This window comes from Anoplophora glabripennis, unplaced genomic scaffold (genome assembly GCF_000390285.2).
Source record: "Anoplophora glabripennis isolate ALB-LARVAE unplaced genomic scaffold, Agla_2.0 scaffold44, whole genome shotgun sequence".
In the NCBI taxonomy this organism is placed as follows: Eukaryota; Metazoa; Arthropoda; class Insecta; order Coleoptera; family Cerambycidae; genus Anoplophora; species Anoplophora glabripennis.
The window spans coordinates 280,354-306,327 of record NW_019416229.1 but is presented as its reverse complement, the minus strand read 5'-3'; the positions used below and the strand labels follow the sequence as shown (position 1 = coordinate 306,327).

The following is a 25,974-nucleotide window of genomic DNA, read 5'->3' as shown; positions in this document are numbered from 1 at the left end:
GGTATGACCGGGATTTTCTGTGATTGTACCGGGAATTAGCTGTATGGTCCCGGATTTCGGATTTGCACGTATAACTCCCGGAATATAATATAATGTACATATATATAAAAAAAGATAAAGAAAAAATCATAACACGGCGAGGAAAATTAAAATTCGTTGAATCGTTGGTAAACTTCACAAACGATTTTTTTGTTTATAAACAATATTCAATAATTTAATAAAATATATTTAGTTTATTCCAATTTATTTATACCGTCAGTAGGTAATTCGTGAATAGATATTTCAAAAAGGTATCAATTTCAAAAATCATTCTTGTGAAGATCTGTATTTTTTTATAAATGCATTGTTCCTTGAAATTCAGAAGTGCCAGGAAAGCGCGAAAATTTTAAAATTTTCCGCCTGCGGCGCCATTTAGAAACTCCGGGCACTTAATATCCCGGAATTCAATCTAACAAATGTAACAACCCTAAGCAGAACACATTCAATCAATGTTCACGCGCCGCCACTGCCGTTTAATATATATATTTTTTAAATTCATATTCAGAAATTATATTAATAACAATTTCTCCCTCAAGGTAATTAATGAAAACTGTCCCGGGGAATCACACAGAAGCCATATTGTGACATCATACCATTCGTTTGCTGCTAACCGACACACTTGGCTAGGTCTCACATACATATTGTTATTTTTGTTAGATACCTACGTCTCTAGGTGAGGGATAATGTGATCTGTTTAGCTTGAGAACAGACAGAAACAAATAAATTTAAATTAAGAAATCTAATTAAATAAGAAATGTCATTACGCTGTAAAAAAGTCACTCAATTTCACTCAATTACTCAATAATGTATCAATTTCTGTCCACACCCGATTGAGTTAAATATTCACTCTATTGGTATGATTACAACTAAAACTTTATGAGTGAAACTATTGCCACAGAAGTGAGAGAATTTTACTCAAATTCGAGTTTCTGTTAACTATCAAGTGAGTGACTTTTGACCAGTGGTGGCTCCTGACTTCCATACCAGGGAGAGCGGAAAAATTTAGTACAAAGTATTGGAAAAAAAAATCAAATATAATTGAGTAGTTTTATTGTAAGTATTATTGAAATATAGGAAATCCTGCTCAACATTATTTTTTAAAGTGAAAGTCCATTCTTTTGCTTTTGTACGAAATAAACTTTTCAATAATTTTTTTATTAAAGTTTGGTATTTCTCGCACCCTTGGTTTTTCAATAGATAGCATTGCAAGTGCCGCACTATGGGTCAAACGGCATTTTTTATGTCAAAATCAAATATCTCGAAGAATTAACGAATCGTTTACATATTTTTTTTTAATTAAAGCTTATTTGATGCAGATTTAGGGGAAATTATTGCGAATGTCATGATCTCATATTTTAGGGGTGGAAATGAAGGGTGAATAGGTGAAAAATGTGATAATCGATTTTCTTCGTTCAAAAATCTTATATTTTCGATAAATACAGTGAAATTAAGACACATTATGGTGGAATAAATGCTCAATTGAAACAAGTTATGGAAAAATTAATGAAAATATTGTCATCCCTATTTTAGGGGTGAGGGTGTGGAAAAATTAAAATTAAAGAAAATATTCAAAACAGGTTTTTGTTGTCGCTGAACACGAATAAAAGCATCACTAAAACAAAAAACTCCTTTTCAGGAGCTGTTTTTATCACCCCCTGATTTAGGGGAAGAACTGAGGGGTGGGGGGATTGAATAATAAAATTCATCTGAAATATTACTAGTCTTTCAATTCTCTGATCTGAAATAACATGGTAGACCATTTTCTTATCATCTTTTCACGGTGATTTTTCATTATCCCTTACTTAAGGTAAATGCCAATTTGGGGTTAGGGGTGGAATGTAAAAAGTCAAAGAAGGTATTTGTTGAGGGCTTTTATGGTCCCTAGATACGTAAAAGTTTAATTTTTCGTCGTCAAACTTTAAGTGTAGCTTTTTATTAATTCATGCTTTAAGGATAGGAATAAGGGGTGGTGAGGTTTTCATCACTTGACAAAAATAAAAAATCTGTCATTGGAAACGGCGATGAATATAAATATGATCACTGTTTTTAATCCTTTCTTACTTTCTGGAGGTTTTTCATCACGTCCTCCTTAAGGGTGCAAATTAAGGTTGAGGGTTAAAAAATTAATATCTTAAAATAAATATTTGCTTAATTCATTTCCTCCCTTAAAATAGGGGATGATGAATAAAATGCTGATAGGTTTCGTGCTCATCGACGATAAACTTAATCAAAATTTTTTTAATTTTTTTCTTTTTTTCAATGTTTTCCATTGAACTAGAGGATAATACAAGCCACTTCTGAGATAGGGGATGATTCTGAAATATAAGTTAGATGCATTTTAAATGCATCCCCTATCCAAAATAGGGGATAATGAAAANCTCAACGAATACCTTCTTTGACTTTTTACATTCCACCCCTAACCCCTAATTGCCATATCCCTTAACTAAGGGATAACGAAAAATCACCCTGAAATTTACAGATTATAAGAAAATGGTCTACCACGTTATTTAGGATTAGAGAATTGAAAGACTGGTAATATTTCAGATGAATTTTATTATTCAATCCCCCACCCCTCAGTTCTTCTCCTAAATCAGGGGATGATAAAAACAACTCCTGAAAAGGAGTTTTTTGTTTTAGTGATGCTTTTATTCGTGTTCAGCGACAACAAAAACCTTTTATACATATTTTCTTTAATTTTCATTTTTCCACACCCTCACCACTAAAATAGGGATGAAAATATTTTCGTTAATTTTTCCTTAACTTGTTTCAATGAAGCATTGATTCCACCATAATATGTCTTAATTTCACTGTATTTATCGAAGATATAAGATTTTTGAACGAAGAAAATCGATTTTCACTTTTTTCACCTATTCACCCTTCATTTCCACCCCCAATATAGGGGATGATGACATTCGCAATAATTTTCCCTAAATTAATCCGTTAATTCTTCTTCGAGATATTTGATTTTGACATAAAAAAATGCCGTTTGACCCATAGTGTGCCGTTAGTCTAATCCAGGGGTCGGCAAACTTTTAAGCTGAAAGAGCCATCTGCAATAAAAATATCAATTTCATAAATTTCAAAGAGCCACGAATTTTTATTTCTGCTTTTACATTTTATTTCAAATTTAAATCGGATACGGAAGTTTATATGCGTGTTTATGTGTACTCGTGTGCTAATTGTCTGTCCGCTTTAACTTTTAATTTTTAGAAGAACTTGAAGAGCCGCAATTGTCTCTTGAAAGAGCCGAATGCGGCTCGCGAGCCGCGGTTTGCCGACCCCTGGTCTAATCTAATATAATTTAAACTTTTAAAATCTTTTAAAAAACACGATACCTATTATTTGCTTGCTGGCGTACTAAACACAACCCAAACTACATAGTAAATATGTCCCACTCCGCCTTTCACTGCTGCGCGATGGTAACCATTACAACCACTGTGAACACTTTACAGATTTAGGTGCGAGCTACGAGGAGCCCACGTATTTAGTGTTTTTCAAATGAATTTTACAAGTCGAGTCAAATAGAGTGCACATTACAAATTTAACATTGTTAAAATAGATATTTTGAATGGTTTATGAAATATTAAACGAATTCAAGAAGAAAGATTATGATTAGAACCGACTTGGTTGCCTAAAAACTAATAATAGTTTTCTTTTAACATGCGCTTATGACACACTTTTTTGATATATCTCTCTTACAATAGACCCATCGAATCAAACGTTATATTATTCTAATCGTAAGAAAGGGATATATCCAAATAAGTAATAATACTCATGGTACGTCACTAAAGACACATTTTTGGATTATATCTGCAACGGTCTTGCAACAATGCGATTGATGCCATCGGATTGGCATATTCTTTTACTACGGGATGTCAAATTTGACAAAATCAAATAATAGGTACTCATAGAAATTATAAAGGACTATATCCAAATAAATACGGTGCATTGTCTAAATGGGTCATCATTTTATTGTGTCTTATAGTAGAAAACACCCTGTATGTAACAATGTTTTTATTTTGCTTTACAGAGTTCTTTCGAGTTTTCCAGACATATTAATTAAAGCTACATTCCAAATTTTAATGAAATTGCCTTTGCCGTTTTTTTTTAATTTAAAAAATCAAATATTTTTCCGAAATTATTAACATACTCTATCTCAAAAATGAAAACATTCCAAGCATCTGTTTATTATTATTATTTATTATTACAGTAACACTCTTTGTTGACTTAAAATCTGTCTTTTTTTTTACCAAGTATCTTAGTTAGTTTTTAAGAGAGAATCATTCATGCCCTTAAAATGTTTTCTCTGCAGAACTCTGCCTTTTGTAAGTTGCTTATCGCCGTTTTATTTGATATGTGTATGATTAATTAAACCAAAATTATTCCAGCGCTTTATTTTCAATACAAGATAGTTATTAGCTGTTCTAATACTTGATGAAAAATCATTTAAATTAACCTTTTGCATAATAATATATAAATAGACACTACTTTTTGCAAAATTGTGCAGAGTTGAAAAGTAAACAAGATAATGACGTGAGGTACTATTTTTCAAAAAACAGAAACTCAAAAATTTGAAAGATTTCTACAACTTTGCTGTTTTCAAAATTAATGGTCAAAAAACAGTTTATTTGTACAGGCCGGTCCATTTTCGGTGGGATTTCAGGATATTTCAGAAACTACTGACACCATGTTCTCGAGCTCGATTTTCATGGCAAACTCAATTGTCAAATCAGAGATTTGCTATCTTCATTTATTTCTGAGTTACAGGGCGTTTCTCGTTATTGTGACACTTTTTAATATGTCTGTATCTCAGCTGTTAAATAAGGTAGAGTTAAAAAGAAAACTGCTCAAGACTAATTTTTTGGCGTAGAATTGAATGCCGGTATTAGATTTTTAGTAGGTCTTAAGATTCCAGAGTTATGACCCAAAGTTATATTTTTTTAAATGGAAATCGTAGCTGGCCATGACCTAAAAAAAAATTGAGATTTTTTTTTGCTTTTTTTTGTACATATGCAAAGTGAAAATTGAGAAGTTGAAGATTCATAAAACACATAACATAATGTTTTATAGAACAGAATTAATCTTCACTTTTCTAATTATGTATAATGAAAAGCGAATATTGAAAAATTGAAGGGTACTTGCAAAATACAGGCTCCTGGACATCTGATACGTATTTTTCCAGTACTTCACTTTTTTCCAAACAAAAATGTGTTTTTTACTGTAGATTCACCGGTACCATTTATGCTACTACTTTTGAAAACACTCTGTATATATATTACGTTCTTAATATAACATGAAATAAAGTTTGCAAATAGGATGTCCAGTAAAATCTGTTAAGAAAAATAACATACTGATACTTTTTTTTCTACTACCCGAAAAACTGTACAGCCCTGTATAAATACGTATTTGATCTTATGTTATTACAACTTCCTACTTACCTTACGTAGCTGAGGAGTCAATCTGGGAATGGGACGGGCTATTAGTGGTCATGCCTAATTTGCGTTTTTGTTACAGCTCAGCACTGGACACGGTGACGAAGACCAAAGTGGCAATAAAGAAGATATCACCATTCGAACATCAAACCTACTGTCAGAGAACGCTCAGGGAAATCAAAATACTTACCAGGTTTAAACACGAAAACGTGAGTATGGATAAAACGATATTTCTACAAAGTAAAAATTTGCAGTTACATTTATTTGTTCAAAGTGGTTGCTCGGTCAAAGGCTAAGTAAGATTTTCTTACGATCAGCGGCTCGTAAATGTATATGGCCATTTGTGTTCCACAGTCTCCGTCTTTGCCTTACAAAATTTTATATCTCTTCAGTTCCGTTATGCAGAATAGGAAAAGGAATAAATTAAGTTGCCTCAACGGCATAGTGGCAGTTGGAGGTTTTCGTTTGATGCACGCAAAGTGCATTACTATTCCCGCATTTGCGCCCGATATAAATTTTGTTCCTTTTTTAATTCTCCCAAAAATAAATTCATGTTATACGTGCTGAAATACACTACTGGAAAAAATTAGAGGTACGAAAAATGTTCATGAATTTTTTAGTAATTTTCGAAAGGCTGCAGTTTCATTTCATTTCATATCGAAATAATAAAAAGAAACCTCTAGTTTTAAGACCTTTAGACAAAAATTGACAGAACTTTTCCTTAATTTTTTTATACTGAAAAAAATGTTTCGAAAAAACTTTTGATATTTTTTTTGCCAAAAAAGAGTAGTTCTAAAAGAAACGGTTTTTTGAAACGTAAGTAAACTTCGCAGAAAAAACAAAATCAATATTATAAATGTGTGTATAGTCTTTTCGAAGACAGTTGCACATGTATAAAAACGAGTAGCAATAAAATTTAATGAGTTTCATAGACGTCACTAAAAAAGTTTTCTGCTAAAAGTAAAAAATTATAATAATTTATATATAATGGTAAAAAATTTCTATTATATGTTCATTTGACTAACAACGTATTTTAATTATTTATGTCCTCAAACAATTTTATTATACTGATGATAAATTTCGTTTTGTTCCAAAAGATCTCCAAAATGCCATGTTGTAATAATATCAGTAAACAAAATATCCCTCTTATTTCTCCCTTTCGCATTTGTAATATGAATGATTAATAGAAGGTGCCCATAATAAATTAAAATTACCTGAATCACACCAAATTCCGCATAGCTGCACTGCACTGCTGCGCTATTTGTTGATAACTGAATTTATGGCCAGATGGCCCAGTGCGGCTGTGTTTGTGCCGCGTTTGCCCACGCGTTCATTCTTCAACTGGGCGACCAGACCTGTATACGGGTACGGCTAAATAAATATTGGAACCAGTTTTTCAAATATTTCAATGCCGAGTTGCTGCGTCAGCGACCGAACCTGGTACATACTAACCTCTTGGTTCTTCAATTGATTGTGAGATTGGAAAAACTTTTTACCTAAATCGAGGACGAAATTCAGTTTGGGATAGCAAATTTGCAATTAATGGGATTAAATAAAGATTAATATAATTTTGGTATGCAAAGACCGTACACCAACTAACTTGTCCAAAAGAAAAAAAAACAAATTTTTTAAAAAAATTTTTAAAAAATTTTCTCGATTCTTTTTGCTTAAATTTAAACCAATCTAATACAAAATTGTGGGTCGAGAAAAATATTTTTCTTTTGCATTTTGATGATTAATTCGTTCCAAAACTCATCATTTGAAACAGAAAAACGGTTTGATACATCGACTTGTCAATTTACAGGGTTATTCTGGGTAAATTGAACTGTAAAAAATTCTCTAAATCTCTTCATAAATATTTATAAGTTAGCTATGAATTTTCAAAAAAATTGTAAAAAGTAATTTTTTGCCCTTTTTCAAATTTTGAAGGATTGAATAATTCATAATATTATACTACTGAAAACACTTAGTCTACATAGACGAAGTAAAAGTCTCAAAACAAGCAGGACAGGGGATATCCTTTACAGACTGTTCTAATTTCACTATACATGTTTACAATAAATAAAATTACTTTCGTTAAAGAACAAATTTTAATATTTAATTTAGCAGCAGTAAAAAATAATTCAAAAATGCTTAGGCAGTAAAATGTGACACTTTAGTGCCTGTCAGCGTGTCAGGTGTCACTAAAAAGATGCCTTTAATATCGACCGGCGAAAAAGTTATTTTTCAGAGCTTTACAAAGTATTGTTTCAAACTCGGATTTTTCTTTCACGTTTTGTTATCCCGTATATTCAACGATAGAAACAATCCATTTATTAATATAATGCGTATCGATGATGAAATTGGAAACGCCCATGTGTGGTTTATACATACATATTATTATCGGTTCGCAGCGCTTTGACTTAATTCAATTTTGTACCGCCAAGTAATTACACTAATTGAATTAAAATTCAATTTCATCGCAGTTATCGCCAAACTTTGTTGTCAGCGGCGCAAAAACAGTTGATTAAAAAACCAATTTCTCAATTAGTTTAATCGAGTCAGCGTACAGCATGTCAGTGTGGTATTGCCCAGGCGCGTCGGGATATGAAGACCTGGAAAAAGCTAGGGATCTTCAAAAGGAAAATCTGCTTGAGTTCTTATTATTATTAAATTCTTGAGGTATTTTTATTTCAGCTCTATACGGGCTATCACCGCTCGGCTACAGACTGCTGAGATCAAAACGAAACGATTTAGTCTAGCAATTTACAATATTTAATAAAACGAATTAAAAAACGTATTAAAAATAATTTAGGTACTTAGGTAGGTATTTAGGTAGGTCAAAAAGCAAAATTCAGTAATATTTAAACGAACAAGTACAAACTACAGCATATGCTCAAAATGTCTATCATCATTTTCGATGCACGCACGACACCTTCGAATCCACTTTTCGCGCACTCGCTGGAAAACACCTCAAGAAAAGAAAATAGTGGTACACAAAAAAACACTCAAACACGGTCCAGTTCCAGATACCAACTGAATTGCGTATTACTGGACAGTTTAGTAGTATATGAATTTTATCGAATTTTAAATTTATTACAATGCTAATTATTTTTTAGAATTAAGCATAAAAAAGTTCAAAAAAGTTATAAACATTCTATTTTATGGTATTCTATGCATGCAGTTATGAGTTATGTCAATATTCCTTAATTAATTGAACTTTTGTACATCAAGTTGAAGATATTGATAATTTTTTTCTCGGAAATGATTGAGTTTAGGACCCAAGGTTTTTTTGTTTATTTTAATTTATTCTATCGTCTGTTAAAATTAAGGCAATCAAACTTCTAACACCCTGTATAATATTTTATATAGAATTATCTTACGTAATCGCCCATATTCTTTCAATTAAATAGTTTTTCGAGACTAAATGGGAATTGATTTTGGGTTTTTCCTCAAAACGGTGAACTAAGTTTGGGAAGACATTAAATACGTTTCCCGTTCCTCCCCCAGGCCGCATAATGCAGTCTGTTCCCGCCCTAATCCTTTCATTCTCCCTCTGAGGTCCTGCGGTTGTCGCCCTGAGCCATCCCCAAACAAGAAGTTCACCGCCGGTTCCAGGAAACTTCCAATTTCTTGTGCGTGAAATTAATTTTTCACTGGGTGACAAATTATCGTATTAACTTCAACGAGACCGCCTTAGAAAATGTGTCACCTGAATTTAATGGAATTTAATGTAATTACTTTGGAGAACAACTATTTTTGAATTTTTTGTCTTGGAATATCATTCTCTATTTAAAATAAGGTTAAATACTAGTTACAGAAATTAAGGGATATTAAAAAAAAATCACAAAATTTTGGGTCATTTTCGAAGAGCTGTAACTTGCAGGGAAATGGTCGTAGAGGGAATAAAAAAAAGAACATTGAAGCTTGAAGTTTCTAGTTTTTGGATCTGGAGTTTAAAATTTTTCAACTTCAGCAGTTTTTGAGTAATCATAAGAAATATTTTCTGCAAGGTGGATCGGACACAAAGTTCAGGTGGTTGAAATGTTACGTAAAAGAATAGATCTCGCATCAGAAATAATTGGCCATTAAGAAGAATTACTAACCGAAACCTGGATACGTCGAGTACGATTCTATGGAAAATATGTACAATTTTGAACATTATAACTTTAAAACTCTCCTCTCATTCAATGTGCATAAAATAATAATGTTTTTAATACACAGAAATTAAGGGATATTAAAAAAAATCCCAAAATTTTGGGTGATTTTCAAAGAGCTGCAACTTGGATGGAAATGGTCATAGAGAGAATCAAAATAAAGAAAATTGAAGGTAGAAGTTTCGGATCTGGAGTTTAAAATTTTTTAGCGTCACCAATTTTTGAGTAATCAATAAAATCAACGAAAAAAAAATGCAAATTTTTGCTTTCCTTTAAAAAGAGCTATGGACTTCAAAACTTTTTTTTGGTCATTACACCATAAAGCTCTTTTAGATCATTTAATTCTCTTCAATTTGAGTGGTTACGGAGCCCTTTACGATGCCTTGCAGGAAATATTTCTTATAAAAATTGTGTACATCGCGTCGGAAATGTGATGAAACATAGTCATGCAAAAACCACGTGCCCTTTCGAATATTAAGTAATCTCCAGAATAGAGTTTCTGGTCGAGACTTCTCGAAGCGAGAATTCCCGGGAAATCTGGCCTTACTCGAGACGAGAAAAGTGTCGAGAAATCGAGAAATTTAAAAATCACGCACGTCTTAAGTTCTTGACTGGAGTTCGTTTCGTTCATGCGTTCAATTCGTTTTTCGACAAAGTACTGAGCGGTTAAAGTGGTTTCTCTACCAGCTCATGATTTATTTATTTTAAGTTTTTAAGGCTTTAGTTTACTTTGATGTTTCTTTTTTTTTTCAATGTACAGGGTGATTTACTATATTTTGACCCCCCTTTAAGTTTTTTATTTTAAGAGTTATAAAAAAAATGTGAAATTCAAAAGTTGCACGATTTTTTATGGAGTTTTCGAAAATGATAGTAGAAAAACAAATTAAGTTCAAACAAAATGGCCGCGGATGTTAACTTTGTTAATTTAAATGGAACACCCTGTATATTTTTACATATTTGGATAGAACGTTCCTTGTCAAGCATAGTCATATAGGGTTTGTTGGGTCCATCTCTAATAATAGGCGAGATAATATTAAAAAACGAAATGATGTTTTTTTAATAAGAAAATAAGACATCTTGTAATTGTTAGACGTAATTGGAAAAAAGCCTTTTTTCCAATTACGTAAGGATTTAGATTTAGTTGCAATATATTTTGACATATTTTAAGTAAATCTCACTAATTAGACCGTGTGAGGCCAATTACTTACTCATGGACAATCTTATATATAGTAGGTCGTGACAGTGACAGGTAGTAATGTCATAATAACATTGTTATTGTTTGACAGTTTGTATTAGTATTTAATTAAAATGGGTTACACAGAAGTAGAAAATTGAAATATTATTAGGAATTAAAATAAACTATGGAGAATATCTGAACTACTCTATCTTAATTCCTATAATATTTAAATTTTCTACTTCTGTGTAACCCATTTTAAATAAATAATAATACAAACTGTCAAACAATAACAATGTTGTCATAATATTACCTGTCACTGTCACGGCCTACCATACAACATTGTCCATGAGTAAATAAGCCCCTCACGGACTAGTTAGTGCGATTTAGTTATACCCATTTTGGACTATATCAATGTTCGATATGTCAAAATATATTGCAAATAAATCTAAGTCCTTACGTAATTGGAAAAAAGGCAGAAATGCCCGAAAAACGTCCAACAATTACAAAATATTTTATTTTCTTAAAAAGCGTTCTTTTCGTTTTTTGATATTATCTCGCTTATTGTTAGAGATGGACCCAACAAACCATATATGACTGTGCTCGACAGGGAACATTCTATCCAAATGTGTAAAAATATACAGGGTTTTCCATTTGGGGGGGGAGGGGTCAAAATATAGTGAATCACCCTGTACCTAGTTATAAGTCTTTGTAGAAATTTTATTATAAACAGATACCTAATGTTGAAGTGAAAAATTAATAGGAAGAACGCTTCTGTATCTTTAAATTAAAGCTTGTTTTTTTAAGATTTCTTCGGTTAAATTCCTTATTTATTATTTATTTAACTAAAAGACTGCATGATTAATGATTATTAATAATAATTATTATTGGAAGAAAACTACGATTCAAAAACATTGAAATAAACATAAGTATATTGAAAGTGTTTAATAAAAAAACAAGTTAAAGAAAGAAACTCAAAGTTTAATTTAGTTTTGTTAGTAGAAGTAGAAACATAAGTAATTAATAAAATACTGAATAAATAATAAATGTTAATGATGATTGTTAAGTATAATAGCATGTTTATATTTCGCATTGCAATACCAAAATTATGACTTTTTTTAAGTTTTAGAAATTTCTCGAGAATTCGAGAATTCCCGGGAATTCCTAGTCGAAAATTCTCGAGACCCGAGAAAAAAAATAGGCCAAAAAATCAAAAACCCTACTCCAGAAGAACAGGTAAATCATCAAAATTCAATCTTATTTTTTTATGACCATCTACATTGCCAGTAAAAAGTATCTTTATTAAGAGCACGTAACCGCAAGAAAAATTTTAAAATTATAAAACAGGAAAAATAATCAAAACTGATAAAGACTAAAGAAAGCTTTATCATAATAAAATAAGGTCATAACCTTATTTTACATCAACCATGGCAACAATTCTATCACCAACAAATATTTCGTTAGATTGGCTCTATCGTTACTAAGTACCTACGTTTCATATTGCATATGAAATTAAGTGAGAATATCTATAAGGGCCTTTTCTTTCTTTTGAATATTAAATTACATATTTGTACAAATTATGTATTATCTAAAAAAATTGTTTGCGAAGTTCGCGTTCGAGCGAAGTCAACCACAGTTTTCATTTTGAGCTGCAAAAAGAGGAGTGTTTAGTTTTTTTGAAGGCTATATAAGCTTTTTACATACGTAATTTTCCGCTCTTAGGTACCTTTCAAATTGAAGTTGTCAGCGACAATTCAGTGCCTCTAAAGTACTTTATTTGTATGCGCAAATAATGGAACGGGCTCGCTTTCAAGTTAGTGCTTTTTCTTGTTGCTTTCCCTTGAGTTATTTACACATACTCGTTTTAATTTAATTTGTCTCCTCACTGCCTTCCTTTTGACACCCTTCTAGGCGTTGTACCGCTCCAATTTAACTACAAAGAATTGCTTGAGTTGTAGACAAAAGTTGTCAGTACACAATATATTCAACAGATCTAGTATGAACTTGAAAAAATCTTTGATGTGCTTTATGGTCTAAAAAGACTGTATTTTAAAATTATTTTCAAATACACAGGATGATACGAAATCAGCAGACAAAAATTTATTTTTTAATAGAAACTGCACTTATACAGAGTATCCGGAAAGGTCATGTCAAAGATGAAGGAGTATATAGGGCAGCTCAAAACAGTAGTAGTCCTTCAGAAAAAAATTTGCATTAAGTACAACTATTTTGAGCTCCCCTGTATACCCCTTCATTTTTGGCATGACCTTTCCGAACACCCTGTATTAAAACATATTTGAAATTGTAAAATTTTGCGTATGGTATAAAATATTGCTTCATTCAGTTGTAGTGTTGCAAATTATGTAGCAAATTCTTTGAAATTTACAAAAAAAATATGCCCTATTTTTAAAATGTAAATATCAAGTCAAAATATTTGGCAAATGTGGAAAACAAAGTCAATTTCTCCAGGTCTGTGAAACTCTAATTTTTACAAGATCAATTTTACAAATAACAAATTACATCTTCTACATAAAAAGCACACGTTTTGCATGAAAATGATCTTAGTAAATTGTTCTTCTCTTAGGACATACAGCCTTTCAAAGTTTATAGAAATTATGGAAAAGAGGTAAACGGCCGAAGACTATTATCGAACTTCAAGGAGCAATATTTGCTGAAAATCAGTCACATTTGAAAGTGAACTTATTAAGAAGGAATAAAAAATAAAAATTTAAATTTATTAGTATAGAAAGTTTTAAATTTTTGTAAATTATTCCTCGGTTATTTCTTCAATCTATGGAGTGATACAAACTAGTAGGTCAAGCAGTTAACCACGTATTCTTTGGACCAAAATAATGGGACTTTTCTTATGCCACTTTTCATTTCGGAGCTCCATTTTCAAAGGGTGTCAAAATTAAAAATTATAAAATGATTGTAATTGATAACTCCGGTGATTGTAGAGATATTTATTTGAAATTTTGATATTTTGATCTTAAGTCGGCACACTTTTTGTGTAATTTTGGCCTAAAATATCAAATTTTGAATACGGGACTTGCTATACAAGATATTATTAAGTTTCTTATATTAGCTAAAATTAAATATCGCTGATCATGATGATCATTTCCATTTTATTCAGTAAATTGAAATAAAAAACGTATCAAATCTTTCATATAACCTCAAAAAATAAAGTCTAACATCGACTAAATCGAGGTCGCGTGTCCAAAAAAGTTACAATATCTCGTAAACAAAACCCCAAATCAAAACATTACAAGAATGACGAAAATAGAGTAAAATGCCGCTTTATCTAAAAAAAATATTCGGAAAGCACAGGCGTAATAAAAAATAGTGATGGGAGATTTCGAGTGAAAAATCGAGTGGTACTCGATTATTGAGATCACTCGAGATATCTCGAGATGTTTACTCCCACCACTCGAGTGATTATTAGCCTACGGTTGCACCCCAAAATGTTAGTGCATACTGCAAATAGTCACTGATTGCGTAACTTTTTTTTTTAGAATAAATCGAAAAAGTGGTTTGGTTTTGAAGTGCGTGAGCTTTTTTTTTTTTTTAGCTACGCTTATAAGTAATATATGACTAATACAAACATATTTGTGCGCCGCTGGGATGAAAACGACCAATATCTCGTATCTCGAGTGATCACTCGATTATTAGAAGTACTCGATTATCAAAATTAGTCGATTATGCCCATCACTAATAAAAAAAAACCCTGTCCATGGTCACTGGTCACCGTTCGTGCTTTGATATTTTAAACCACGATTTCAAATATATATCTCTACAATCATCGGAATTATCAATAAAAATTATTTTTTAAATTTTAGTTGTGACACCCTGTATTTTGAAAATGGGGCTCCGAAATGAAAAGTGACATAAGAAGTCCCATTATTTCAGTCCAAAGAATATGTGGTTAATGGGTTGACCTACTAATTCGTAACACACTGTATAGTATTTTTATAGCATCTGCATCTTTACGTATAAAAACTACAACATATTCTAGAAGCAAATCTCCGTGTTTGAAATAATGAATTTTTTGCACATTTTGTGCTACTATTACTTATTCTGTAAAGGGAAACTTTTGCTTCGGTTTGCAATTTGAGGGAATATCAGAACTCGAGGGTTATATTTCCCGGTTAATAAGGTCATTAGTGCAGATGTGTATGTCGGTATTGGATCGTTATCGAACTGCTAACAGCCGTAAATATAAATATTAACTGCCATACAGTTACGCCAACGCCCTTTGCCGCCGCCCTGCGAAAATGTATGATAACACGTCGCATTTGGACAGAACAGGACTGCAATAACGTTATCTAATTACAAAATTTACTTCTGCTATATCTGGAGCTGATACATAATGTCTAGATTTCGAGTTACACGTTTTTGAAATTGGTTATTAACATTTACAGAATAATTGTACAGGAAAAAGCTGTGATGTACGTCTGTTATTAGTAAATCTTTTGTGTAACCATACCGACATACTTTTCATATAATTTTGGTTAAAAACATCGAAACACAAACGGGGGGGCATGGTATAGAACCATTTACGTTTCTAGCTTCTCCGGATATGTGATCGGAATATTTTTGTTTACATTACGCCTAAAGCTAGACATTATTAAAAGAAATTGAATTTAGAAATTTCGACTTTGTAAATGATTTCGGTTCAACATTCCCTTAATTTAATTCGTCTAACTTATGAAATTAAATTAATTTAAAATCGAAATTTAGGTTCCAATTCCAATATTGGAACTAATAAGGCAAAAGAAAAGTAAGAAAGCAACATTAGCAAATTCATCATCCGCAAATAAACACTTTAATCCTATTAATGTGAGATAATCAAATATGCTGAGCAATTTATATTTTTAACCTTGTGCAATTCGTTTTCACAATTATCAATTTGAACCCGTATATTTTCTGCTAAAGACAAATAAATAACAAAAAAGAAAATCGAAATCAAACTGGAAACACATCCCAATCGATACCATACAAGAATAATTCATAAAAATTAATATTGCTTTCGACGCGAAAAAATAAAGATTATCTGATTTCACAGTTGAATTTGTTTTGAATATGAATTGCTAGAACGTTTTATCATTTTAGTAGTTTCGTAGTACCCTGAAATTCCATAGAAGTCGGTTCACCTTGTACATTCGCCTTCTAGAGTCATTGTTGTTTCTTTAACATCACGTAAAGTCGTTTTTATTTGTTATATTATGGCAATATAAAATATATCTTTTCGTTCCCTTCGTTATCCCAAACTTCCCTCGTGCTTTAAATAGATCAAAGGTCCTTTAAAAGTACTTCAGCATTTCCATTTCCGATCTAAAAATATAAAAATGTGCGGATATAATTCTTATATATTTTAAATGTCTCTCCATCATTCCTTTATTCTGTTCGCGAAACGTTTGCATTTATTATATTTTAGAGAGCTGTCCAATATTTTTTTTCAGCATTCTGGCGAAACTTTGGAGACCAGTAATTGGGTTTATTAAAATTCATATTTAGCTTATTAGTTTTTTTCTTGTTATCTCGAATTTAAGGAGAAATTGCTTTCGTTTGCAGAATGAATGATGCCCTATATTTCATTTCAAATAGGGCTACTTGGAGAACAGCTATACATTTATCAGCCAATTTGGAAAAAAGCAAATTCCTTATGTCCTTACATATTTTACTTAGTCAAATTTAAGTATATAGGATGTTCTAAATAAAAATACCATTGAGCTAAACATGCCTAAGTCAATAATTACTTCTTATTTTCAATCTTCAGGGTATCAAAGTTGCAAAATATTCATTTTGTTCATATTTTGGGAACATTGCATTGACCAAATTGAAAAAAATTTAGGAAATGGAGATAATTACTTAACTTTAAATGAAATTTCTATGTTATTACATGCTACATAAGGATGCTTAAAAGTAGTTTGCAGTCACTTCTATGCTTAGAAGATATTTTCTTCATTTTTATCTTACTTAAAATGATGAGAAATGTAGCTTCTTTTTATTCTGAATATGCTTTGAATAATAACAACAATTAAATTGAAACACCAAGACATTAAGTTGCCATAAATGTCTACCTACCATAAGTATTGTAATAACGTTGTATTTTTAGAATCGTATTTTTCGACTTGATTTTATAGAAGGTTCGTAATTTAACCGTACATTCATACGGTACAGAGTCGTACTTTGTTCGTACTTAAGCTTTATAAAAAATTGTTTTTTTTGTAGTATGCAATATAGACATATCGTTTTAGTGAAAAAAGAGCGCATTTTTATCGAATAAAAGAAAATTAAAATACATTAATATTTTATAATAATAACATACGAATATATGTGCATGAAGTGGCTGTTAGGAATAATCGACGAACATATTTCTTTATTATGTAGTAAGAATATGATTATTTATTCGAATATTTCATTATTCGGTGTTCGACAAAGACGAGTATATATTTTAGTACGGAAAGTGAGTCGATGGCCAATTTTAGTTAACCCTTGAACGAATGTTCATGGGGTGTAATTTAATTTAATAAAAAGGCTTCGTAAACTTTCCTTGTATCCCAAAAATAGAAACTTAGGGTAAATTATTTTCTCAAACTAACCTGAGTGCTAGTGTCGTGGATTTTGATTGGTTGCCGACCTATCTTCATTATCCCTCAGCATGTTAAGGGATTCATACACCCTCGGATTGGAATTGAGTAACTGTTCTTGCTGGCGAAGATTAGTCGCCTGCAAGGGGAATTCCAGAATGCTCCGGCGTATCCCCCTTCACGTCAAAGATGCGTTGCTCTTCCTCCATTGATGACGAGATTGCTTGACCTTGGAACAATGGTCCACGCTCTCTTTTGTACCTAAAGACGCGCTGACCCTTGCGATATGCTTTAGTTTTTATATTTTTAGTTCGTTTGTTTTGGTAGTTTTTTGCACTAAGCACTTTGATTTTTGTGGAGCTAGCAAATCGAGTATGATGCTCTACAGTTTATCTGAGGCTTTCTTAGAGAACTTTAAAGGTTTGAATTTGTTATCCTTCTTTTAAGGACTAATGTATGGCAGCTTTATGAGCTAAGTATAGCAACTTTAGGAGCTGTTTGTCTCTTATGGTCTTCATCGCACGTGGAGAAGCCTGGGTGAAGCAATGGGAGCTCATGACAATTTTTTATTTTCTATTATAATAACAATAAATGAATGCATCTGCATTGGTATATAAAATAATATATATGTTTTGAAACGTACATATGTACTTGCCAGGGTCCTTTGCTGGTTATTGAACTGGAACACATCGGGGTTGACGTTCAATCACGGTCTTTGATGGGTCCGCAGTTCTCTAGCGAAATTCGCCTTATCTCTGGACCGCTGGCCTCTCTGGATTTTACCCATCTCTGGAATATCACCAACCCAACTGATGCTCAATTTGCGTTCTTGATATGATTATTTTGTAATTCTTCAATTCAAATTCCGTAAAATTTGAAAAACTTTTCAGTTTCCCAAATTCGAAACCGATGTGAATTTTATATTTTCGCAGCGAGTCTTCGGTGGCTGCTCTGCCAACAGCACATCGGTTCAGTTGCTTCAGTGTTTGGAGGGGCTGAGAGCTTAGCGACTTTTGGCGAAAATTTTGGAAAGTTTAACTTAATTTCCACGCTGCGGCTTCTACTGCTCGTGGAAGGTAGTTTGGGTCTCTTTGGGCGTGTTTTTTATTTTGGTCCGCATTAGCCCTAAGGCTTTTTTATTGCAAACATATTGCAGAATCGTATGTATATAGGTTCAGGAGGAGAAATTGAAAAAAATGCATTTCGTCGATTACATACTTTTAGTCGTAGAATTCGAATCTGCAATAAAAAATGGAGGGTTCCTATTTAAAGTGTCAAAGTTACCCCTTCCCCACCTACAAGGGATGGGGAAGAGGGACTAATTTTAGCACTAATGTCATTTGAATTGAATGATATTTAAAAGTTTCAGGTTAAAAAATACACCCGGTATATTAACACACTGTCCTGAATTCATTCCTGGTTTTTACGCCATGTACGTCTCATCCACAGACCTTATAACATTTTGCAACTCTTACTATTCCTAAATAAATAAAATTAATTAATGTACTTTAAGACAGTTGGATTTTTTTACTTCCAATTAGTATATTATATTTCACTCAAAAGTAAGCGGGTTTTCTATATCTTTTATCCAAATTATTGATATGTGAAGAACAAAAAAATGTATTAATTAAATCGGTTTGCCAAAGCATGAAATCACTTCAGTTGTCTTTGTTGACATTTTCGGATACATGCTTATAGAAAGTTTTTTGTTAAATTCTGACTATATTAAGCCATTAAAGTTTAACCAAACCACCTAGTAGATATACAGGGTAGCCCATCGAAAACGTACCGCAAGGCATTACAGGGTAGTAAAGAACTTTTCGGCAAAATCCAAAAACAGGTCAAATTTGTTTCTGAGGGGGACAACTTTTGGCTCAAAAAGCATACCAAAATCTTCAACCCCCTAAGTGGGGGTGCTATCCCCTAAATTTTTTCAAATGGGAATGGGGGTCAAGTGGGGGGTCATTAGAAAGGGCTTTTAATTCTCTATACATCGATTCTTACTTTTTGAAAATCGATTCATTATTTTAGAAAATATGCAGCTTTGAAAATACGAACAATATTTTTGACGAGAAATGCGAAAATCGATTTAATTTTACTTCAAAACTTACGGTATTAGTCAAGTAAATGCTGAAAATGTTGTCCGCCAACTTGCATACAATGATACAGGTTGTCTTCAAACCGTTGTCGAACATTCTGGAGCACTTGCGGTGTTACTTCGCGACATACATTAATGATTCGTCCTCGCAGATCTTCCAAGGTATCAGGTGGAGTGCTGTAAACTTTGCTTTTAATGTGCCCCCAGAGAAAGAAATCTAAAGGATTTAAGTCGGGTGACCGAGGGGGCCACTCAATTGCACCTCTTCGTCCTATCCAGCGTCCTGGAAACGTCTCATTTAGGTAATTGCGCACATTGAGCGAGTAATGTGGAGGAGCTCCGTCTTGCTGGAAAATCAGTTCGTGTTCATTGTAAGCAGGGTCGTCCTCTATGATATTTGTTAGAGCTGGGTCGATGACATTTTGTAGTAAATCCAAGTACATATCGCCTGTCAAATTTCCAGGAAGGAAAAAAGGACCTACAATGGAATTTCCAAAAATACCTGCCCATACATTCAACTTCTGGGGGTGTTGGGAGTGTGTCTCATGGAAAATCCTTGGATTGGTATCAGCCCAGTAACGACAATTATGGCGATTCACTAAACCATTCAAGAAGAACGTACACTCGTCCGAAAAACACACATTAAAGAGGAAATTATCGTTTATCGCTCGTTCAGTCATTATTTCGCAAAATTGCAAACGACGATCAAAATCGTCTTCATTTAGCTCTTGCACTAGCCGAATCTTATAAGGATGGAATTTGTATTTTTTTAATATTCGTTGGACACTTGTACGACTCACTCCTGTCGCAGTAGCCAATTGCATTGTACTCAGCGTACTATCCATTGCCACTTGCCCCAATACCGCTATTTCCGTAGGTTCATTTAGTACCGGATTTTCAACCTGCCTCTTTTTGTTATGAACGGAGCCAGTTTCGCGAAATTTGGCCACCAATTCGCGAACAATTTTTCCAGACGCATGTTTCTCAGGATGCCGTTGGTTGAACAGTTCGGCGACCCGATTTCCGCATTCATTGTTTTTGAAAAAAAGCTCAATAATTTCTACTCTTTCTGGAATTGAGTACACCATAATTAATCAATTTAAAAGACTCGGCAGTATTGGTACTCTTCAACTACAAGTCACAAGACAGTTATCTAGCAACTTCTTGTGGCCTATCTAAATACGAAACAAAAAGCGGACAATTTTTTGCTCACCAAAATCAGGCTAAAGAATTCGCAAATCAAAAAAAAAAAACAGCGAATTCTTTTGAAGGAATTTACCAAGCTAATACCGTAAATTTTGAAGTAAAATTAAATCGATTTTCGCATTTCTCGTCAAAAATATTGTTCGTATTTTCAAAGCTGTATATTTTCTAAAGTAATGGATCGATTTTCAAAAAGTAAGAATCGATGTATAGAGAATTAAAAGCCCTTTCTAATGACCCTCCACTTGACCCCCATTCCCATTTGAAAAAATTTAGGGGCCAAAAGTTGTCCCCCTCAGAAGCAAACTTTACCTGTTTTTGGACTTTGCCGAAGAGTTCATTACTACCCTGTAATGCCTTGCGGTACATTTTCGATGGGCTACCCTGTATGAATATTATCTATCAAGAGATAAAAATGAATAAATACTATTTTTCTCCTCCCCCTAAAAACATAAAACTGTTGAATTTCCAAATTTTTTTATAAAACTAATAGATACCTTGCAAATTAAAAAGGAGTACCATTTAAGTAGATATATTTTGTTCAAGTCTGCCTAAATACATTGACCTCAAAAATATCTCAATATATATTTTATTGTTTTATTATATATATATTTGTTTTACAGTACCCACTGACGATTTCTTTTGTTTCAGATAATTGATATTAGGGACATACTTCGAGCAGTCACGATAGACCAAATGAAAGATGTGTACATCGTACAGTGTCTGATGGAGACTGACCTTTACAAACTCTTAAAAACACAGGTTAGTAGGCTGTTATTTACCGTCATTCGATTGATGTATTTATCTAGCAACCGGCGGAACAGTGCGGCAATTATTTCCAATTACCAAACACTAATTAGGATTTCTCCCTTCGGTATTCTTCGTCAAAGGACTTTAACACTATCACTTGAAGCGATTATTTTTACGTAAATGCAAAAAAACGGCCGTACCATTTTCTCTGTTCTTAGAGATGACAAAAAAGTGCCACAGCTGTGTAGATTTTTTTTCGGAACTCAAAACGGACATGTTCATATAAAAAAATATTTGGAATTATTACAAGTGACCTAAATGAGTTCTAAATGAATCCTTTCTAGTGATAATAACGCATGCTTTATATCCTCCAGAGTCTTCAGGTGGGAAATCTCAAAAATATGAGCATATCTCACCGTTGTCTGCTCAATACTGCCATCTTGACTACTCCGTATTTCGCCACTACGCTTTGTGGCCTGAGAAGTTTATCCGTATCATCATTGTTACCATATCCTGGGAAATTTTCCTTAATCTTCCTATCTATGAATCTCTCCGTTTTCACATCATCTCGTCTTGGAAGAACGATGTCAGTTGCCGCATCCTCGTCCGCGAGACCTTCCCTTATCAACTCAACCTTGTTGTAACACTCCTCCGGCCATTTCTCTTCAATTAAGGCCTCGGCTGCCAGATCCTTGCCCAACATTTCTAATACCTTGTCTCCCTTCTGTTTCTTCTCATGTAGGTCCTCCTTTTGGGATGATGATTTTCCATTCTTACACCCATCTGAGTTTCCATATCATATTTAGGTATTTCTATATGGACCCATTTATTTGCCTCCAACCAGTATTTGACTGTACCCCCTTTCCTGAAACTAGTGACTGTTTCCTTCATCTCTCTTTTAGTATTCACTAATCCTCTTATCCTAGTGATGAAAGCATTCTGTAATTAGGTCAATTGCCTCATTAAGTATACTGTTGAGTTTTCGTGTTTTGTTACCTCAGCTTTCGGCCGTCTAGCTTCCATGGAAGTATCCATCTTTTTTTCTATTCCGATCACCTTCAAGCGAGTTACACATTTTCAATTGGCTGATGAAATTCAGTCTGCTGTGTTTAGGGGCTGACGTGCGGTTCCCCACATCCTGCTTTATGTCGACTGTTACCCTATTGCCACTAATCGAGCTTCTTCTTTCCCATACGTGACTTCCTTACAACTTTACATAACTATCCCTTGTCTCATCTCTTGATGCCAAGCTCAAGACCATATCCTCGCCTTTATCGTCATCTTCCGACCCGTCCAGTTTTTTTGGGATTTATAGTCATGAATTCCCACGAGTTGGGACCTCAAAACCGTCATACCCCGGCAGTGGGCCTTTGCTGGGGGAAAGACATTCATACTGTGAGGTGCACCCAGTGCCCCACAGGTTTTAACGTGACTCTCGGGTTGTTCTATAGACTTTTACTCCTCGTAGGCCGGCCGATGAAGGCAAGCCCCCCGTTTCCAAATACCCAGGTGCCTTTTTTTCCTCCACCACGACAAGGTCTCACAGCTCCTCGGAGGGGACTTGGCCTCTCCTGATTTCACCCATTTTGGATTACCCCCAACTGGAACTGATGATCGACTTGTAGCTTAACCGTGGCCTTTGGTTTTATCTCGTGGTTTCCCCCCTTCGAATTTCGCAATATTCGGAAAACTTTTTAGTTTCCAAAATGCAGTTGATGAATTTTCTTTCTATTTTAACAGCGCGTGTGGGTGGCTGCTCTTCCTACTGCATCGGTCTTCTACGGTGTCATTTGCTGTAGCTTTGGTGTTTGGGCTGGAAGTTTCCTAGGAACTTCGACCAAATTTTTTAAAATTTCACATCAAAATTCTCAGGAGATCTATCTCAATATTTTCTTAAAAATTTTAAATAAAAACTTTATAGTAGAAAACATCGAATTTTAATGGAGTCATTTAGTAGGATTTTCAACTATTTTGGGAACTCTAAAAATATCTCTTTATTTTTTATGGCATAGCTTGTATCTTCATTTTTAAATTTTCGTTAATGTAAAACGATTTTTAAATGCGATAAACAGTTCTTTGTAAGCGGTTTGCGGCCAGAACATAAAAAAACAATTGCCCCGACCTTTCAGCCGCAATTTAATTTCAGACGACCCCGCTACCTCTAACTGAAAAGCTGTAGTAAGTTGTTACACAATTTTCCATTAATTCTCTATATCGTCGTGGCAACGTGTTCGACATTGATGGAGGATGTCGTAATGTAATAATGTTGGGAAGACAAAATTGCATCACCTTACGTACGGCTTCGTTACTGTGATGAGGATGAGTGATGAGCTTTATATAGGCATCTAAATTCTAAACTGCGCAGATAGTCCACGCTATGAGCTTTACGAAATAACATGGGAAAATCGAAAATACCTATAAATAAATACATAGAACCTGCATAGAAACAATTTATCCAATGAAACCATAATGAAACCCTAAATTGTTCTTAAAATTATAGTAGGGACAATTTTAAATTAAAATAAACAATTGGTGTAAGAATTTTGCACATTTAGTAAATTAATATTGTGTAAATTTTTATCACAAACCTAGACATTACCTAGATAATTTTTTTTTATAAAATTGGGTAATTATTACAAAAATTGATATTTTTTTGATAAACTATTGTCGGTTCTTTAATACGAAATGTTACAGTAAGAAGAATTGTGAAATTAATGACAATAAGTTTTTAGACAAATTTTTGAACTGAATTTTTTTTTTACTTTTTTTTACTCCTTTTCGTTGCAATTTGTGAATTTTTTAAATATTTAATACAAATTATAGAATATGACATTCAAAATTGAAGTTCAAAAGGTTTGTATTAAAAAATATATACTTTTATTATATTAACATTGCAATTTCAAGTAAACGGTAGATATGACGTATTTCTGTTTTATTATGGAAAAAGCCAAACAAAAACATTAAATGTTACTCGTAGTTATTCTACGAGTAACATTTTTGACGTAATTCTTCTGTCGCAAGAAATTGTAGTTTTCGAAAATGTATTTTTTGATTATATTATCTTGGTATTAGTTTTTGGAATTAAATTGCCGTACTTGGATTATAATTCTCTGAGATGATGAACATTTTCTAACTGCCCTCATTTTCCACCTAACCCTCCTGTGTATACAGGGTGTTCTGAAAGTCCGTCAGGAAACTCCGGGAGGTGATTCTTCGGATTAAAATAATAGCAGTATGTAATGAGCTTTTTTTATTTTTCTAAATAACTTATTCAATTTAAGCTCGAATAGTCTCTTATTTGGCATATCCACTAAGTAGATGAAGCTCTATTGGACCAGTCAGAGAAAAGTTTCATTATCCGCTGCTAGGGGGCAATTTACCTAGAAGTCAAAATTTATTTTGTTCATAACTTTTTTCTCTTGCTAGACATCACAGAAATTTAAAGATTATTGAAAGAGAAACAATATCAGAAAAAATATATACCTACTCTCTATTCAAGACGATAAATGTAACCGTTTACCAGGAAATCGCTATTAATGTGTTATTAAACATCAAATTGTAATAAAAATTGTTTAAAGCAGGTACTTATGAGTTTGATTTTTCACCATAATAATTTTTTCGGCTCTATAATAGCATTGTGGAAAAATAAGATAAGGATAATGAATTTACTAAAAATATTTTATTTACTAATGAAGCTGGTTTTACAAAAGAAGAATTACCAAAAATTTGATGTTTAATAACACTAACTAAAAAAAATTTTGAGTTATAGGTAAAGTGCCCTCTAGCGGCACATAGTGACTCTTTTCTCTGGTCCAATTATTCATCTACTTAGTGGGTGTGCCAAATGAGAGACGAATTAAATAAGTTATTTAAATGGAAAAAATTGTACTTTGACAAGTTGTAACTTGCAAACAATTGACAATTCGAAAAAAATTTGCATTACTTAATGCTATTATTTTTATCCGTAGAATCACCTCCCGGAGTTTCCCGACAGACTTTCAGGAACACCCCGTATATTGTCCAATCATCACTAAAAGATAATACACATATAGGATTAGGTTAATTACTACAAACTATTAATTGTTATGACCTTTAGTTCTATGTTAGGATTGAAGAGATGAATTGAGTTCCAAACCGTTTTTTTTGTGAGTAACTCATCTAGATTTTTCATTCCATAGAACTTCTCAAACTTGTTAAAAAGAGAGAGAGAGAGAACTAGTCGAATCTATAATGTATAATTATATTTTATATACAGGGTAGCCCATCGAAATCGTACCGCGAGGCATTACAGGGTAGTAATGAACTTTTCGGCAAAATTCAAAAACAGGTAAAGTTTGCTTCTGAGGGGGACAACTTTTGGCGCAAAAAGCATAGCAAAATCTTCAACCCCTTACGTGGGGGTGCCATCCCCCAAATTTTTTTAAATGGGAATGGGGGTCAAGTGGGGGGTCATTAGAAAGGGCTTTTAATTCTCTATACATCGATTCTTACTTTTTGAAAATCGATTCATTATTTTAGAAAATATGCAGCTTTGAAAATACGAACAATATTT

General features: G+C 33.0%; 1 protein-coding gene across 1 annotated transcript in view; it reads left to right on the top strand.

The window, feature by feature from the left end:
- Positions 1-25,974, top strand: part of LOC108917688 (mitogen-activated protein kinase 1) — a 219,241-nt gene that overhangs the window by 165,352 nt on the left and 27,915 nt on the right. Inside the window, exons 2-3 of the mRNA XM_018724422.1 lie at positions 5,554-5,680; positions 21,324-21,434. Coding sequence (XP_018579938.1) covers positions 5,554-5,680; positions 21,324-21,434 — 238 coding nt within the window. The remainder of the gene's footprint in view (positions 1-5,553; positions 5,681-21,323; positions 21,435-25,974) is intronic.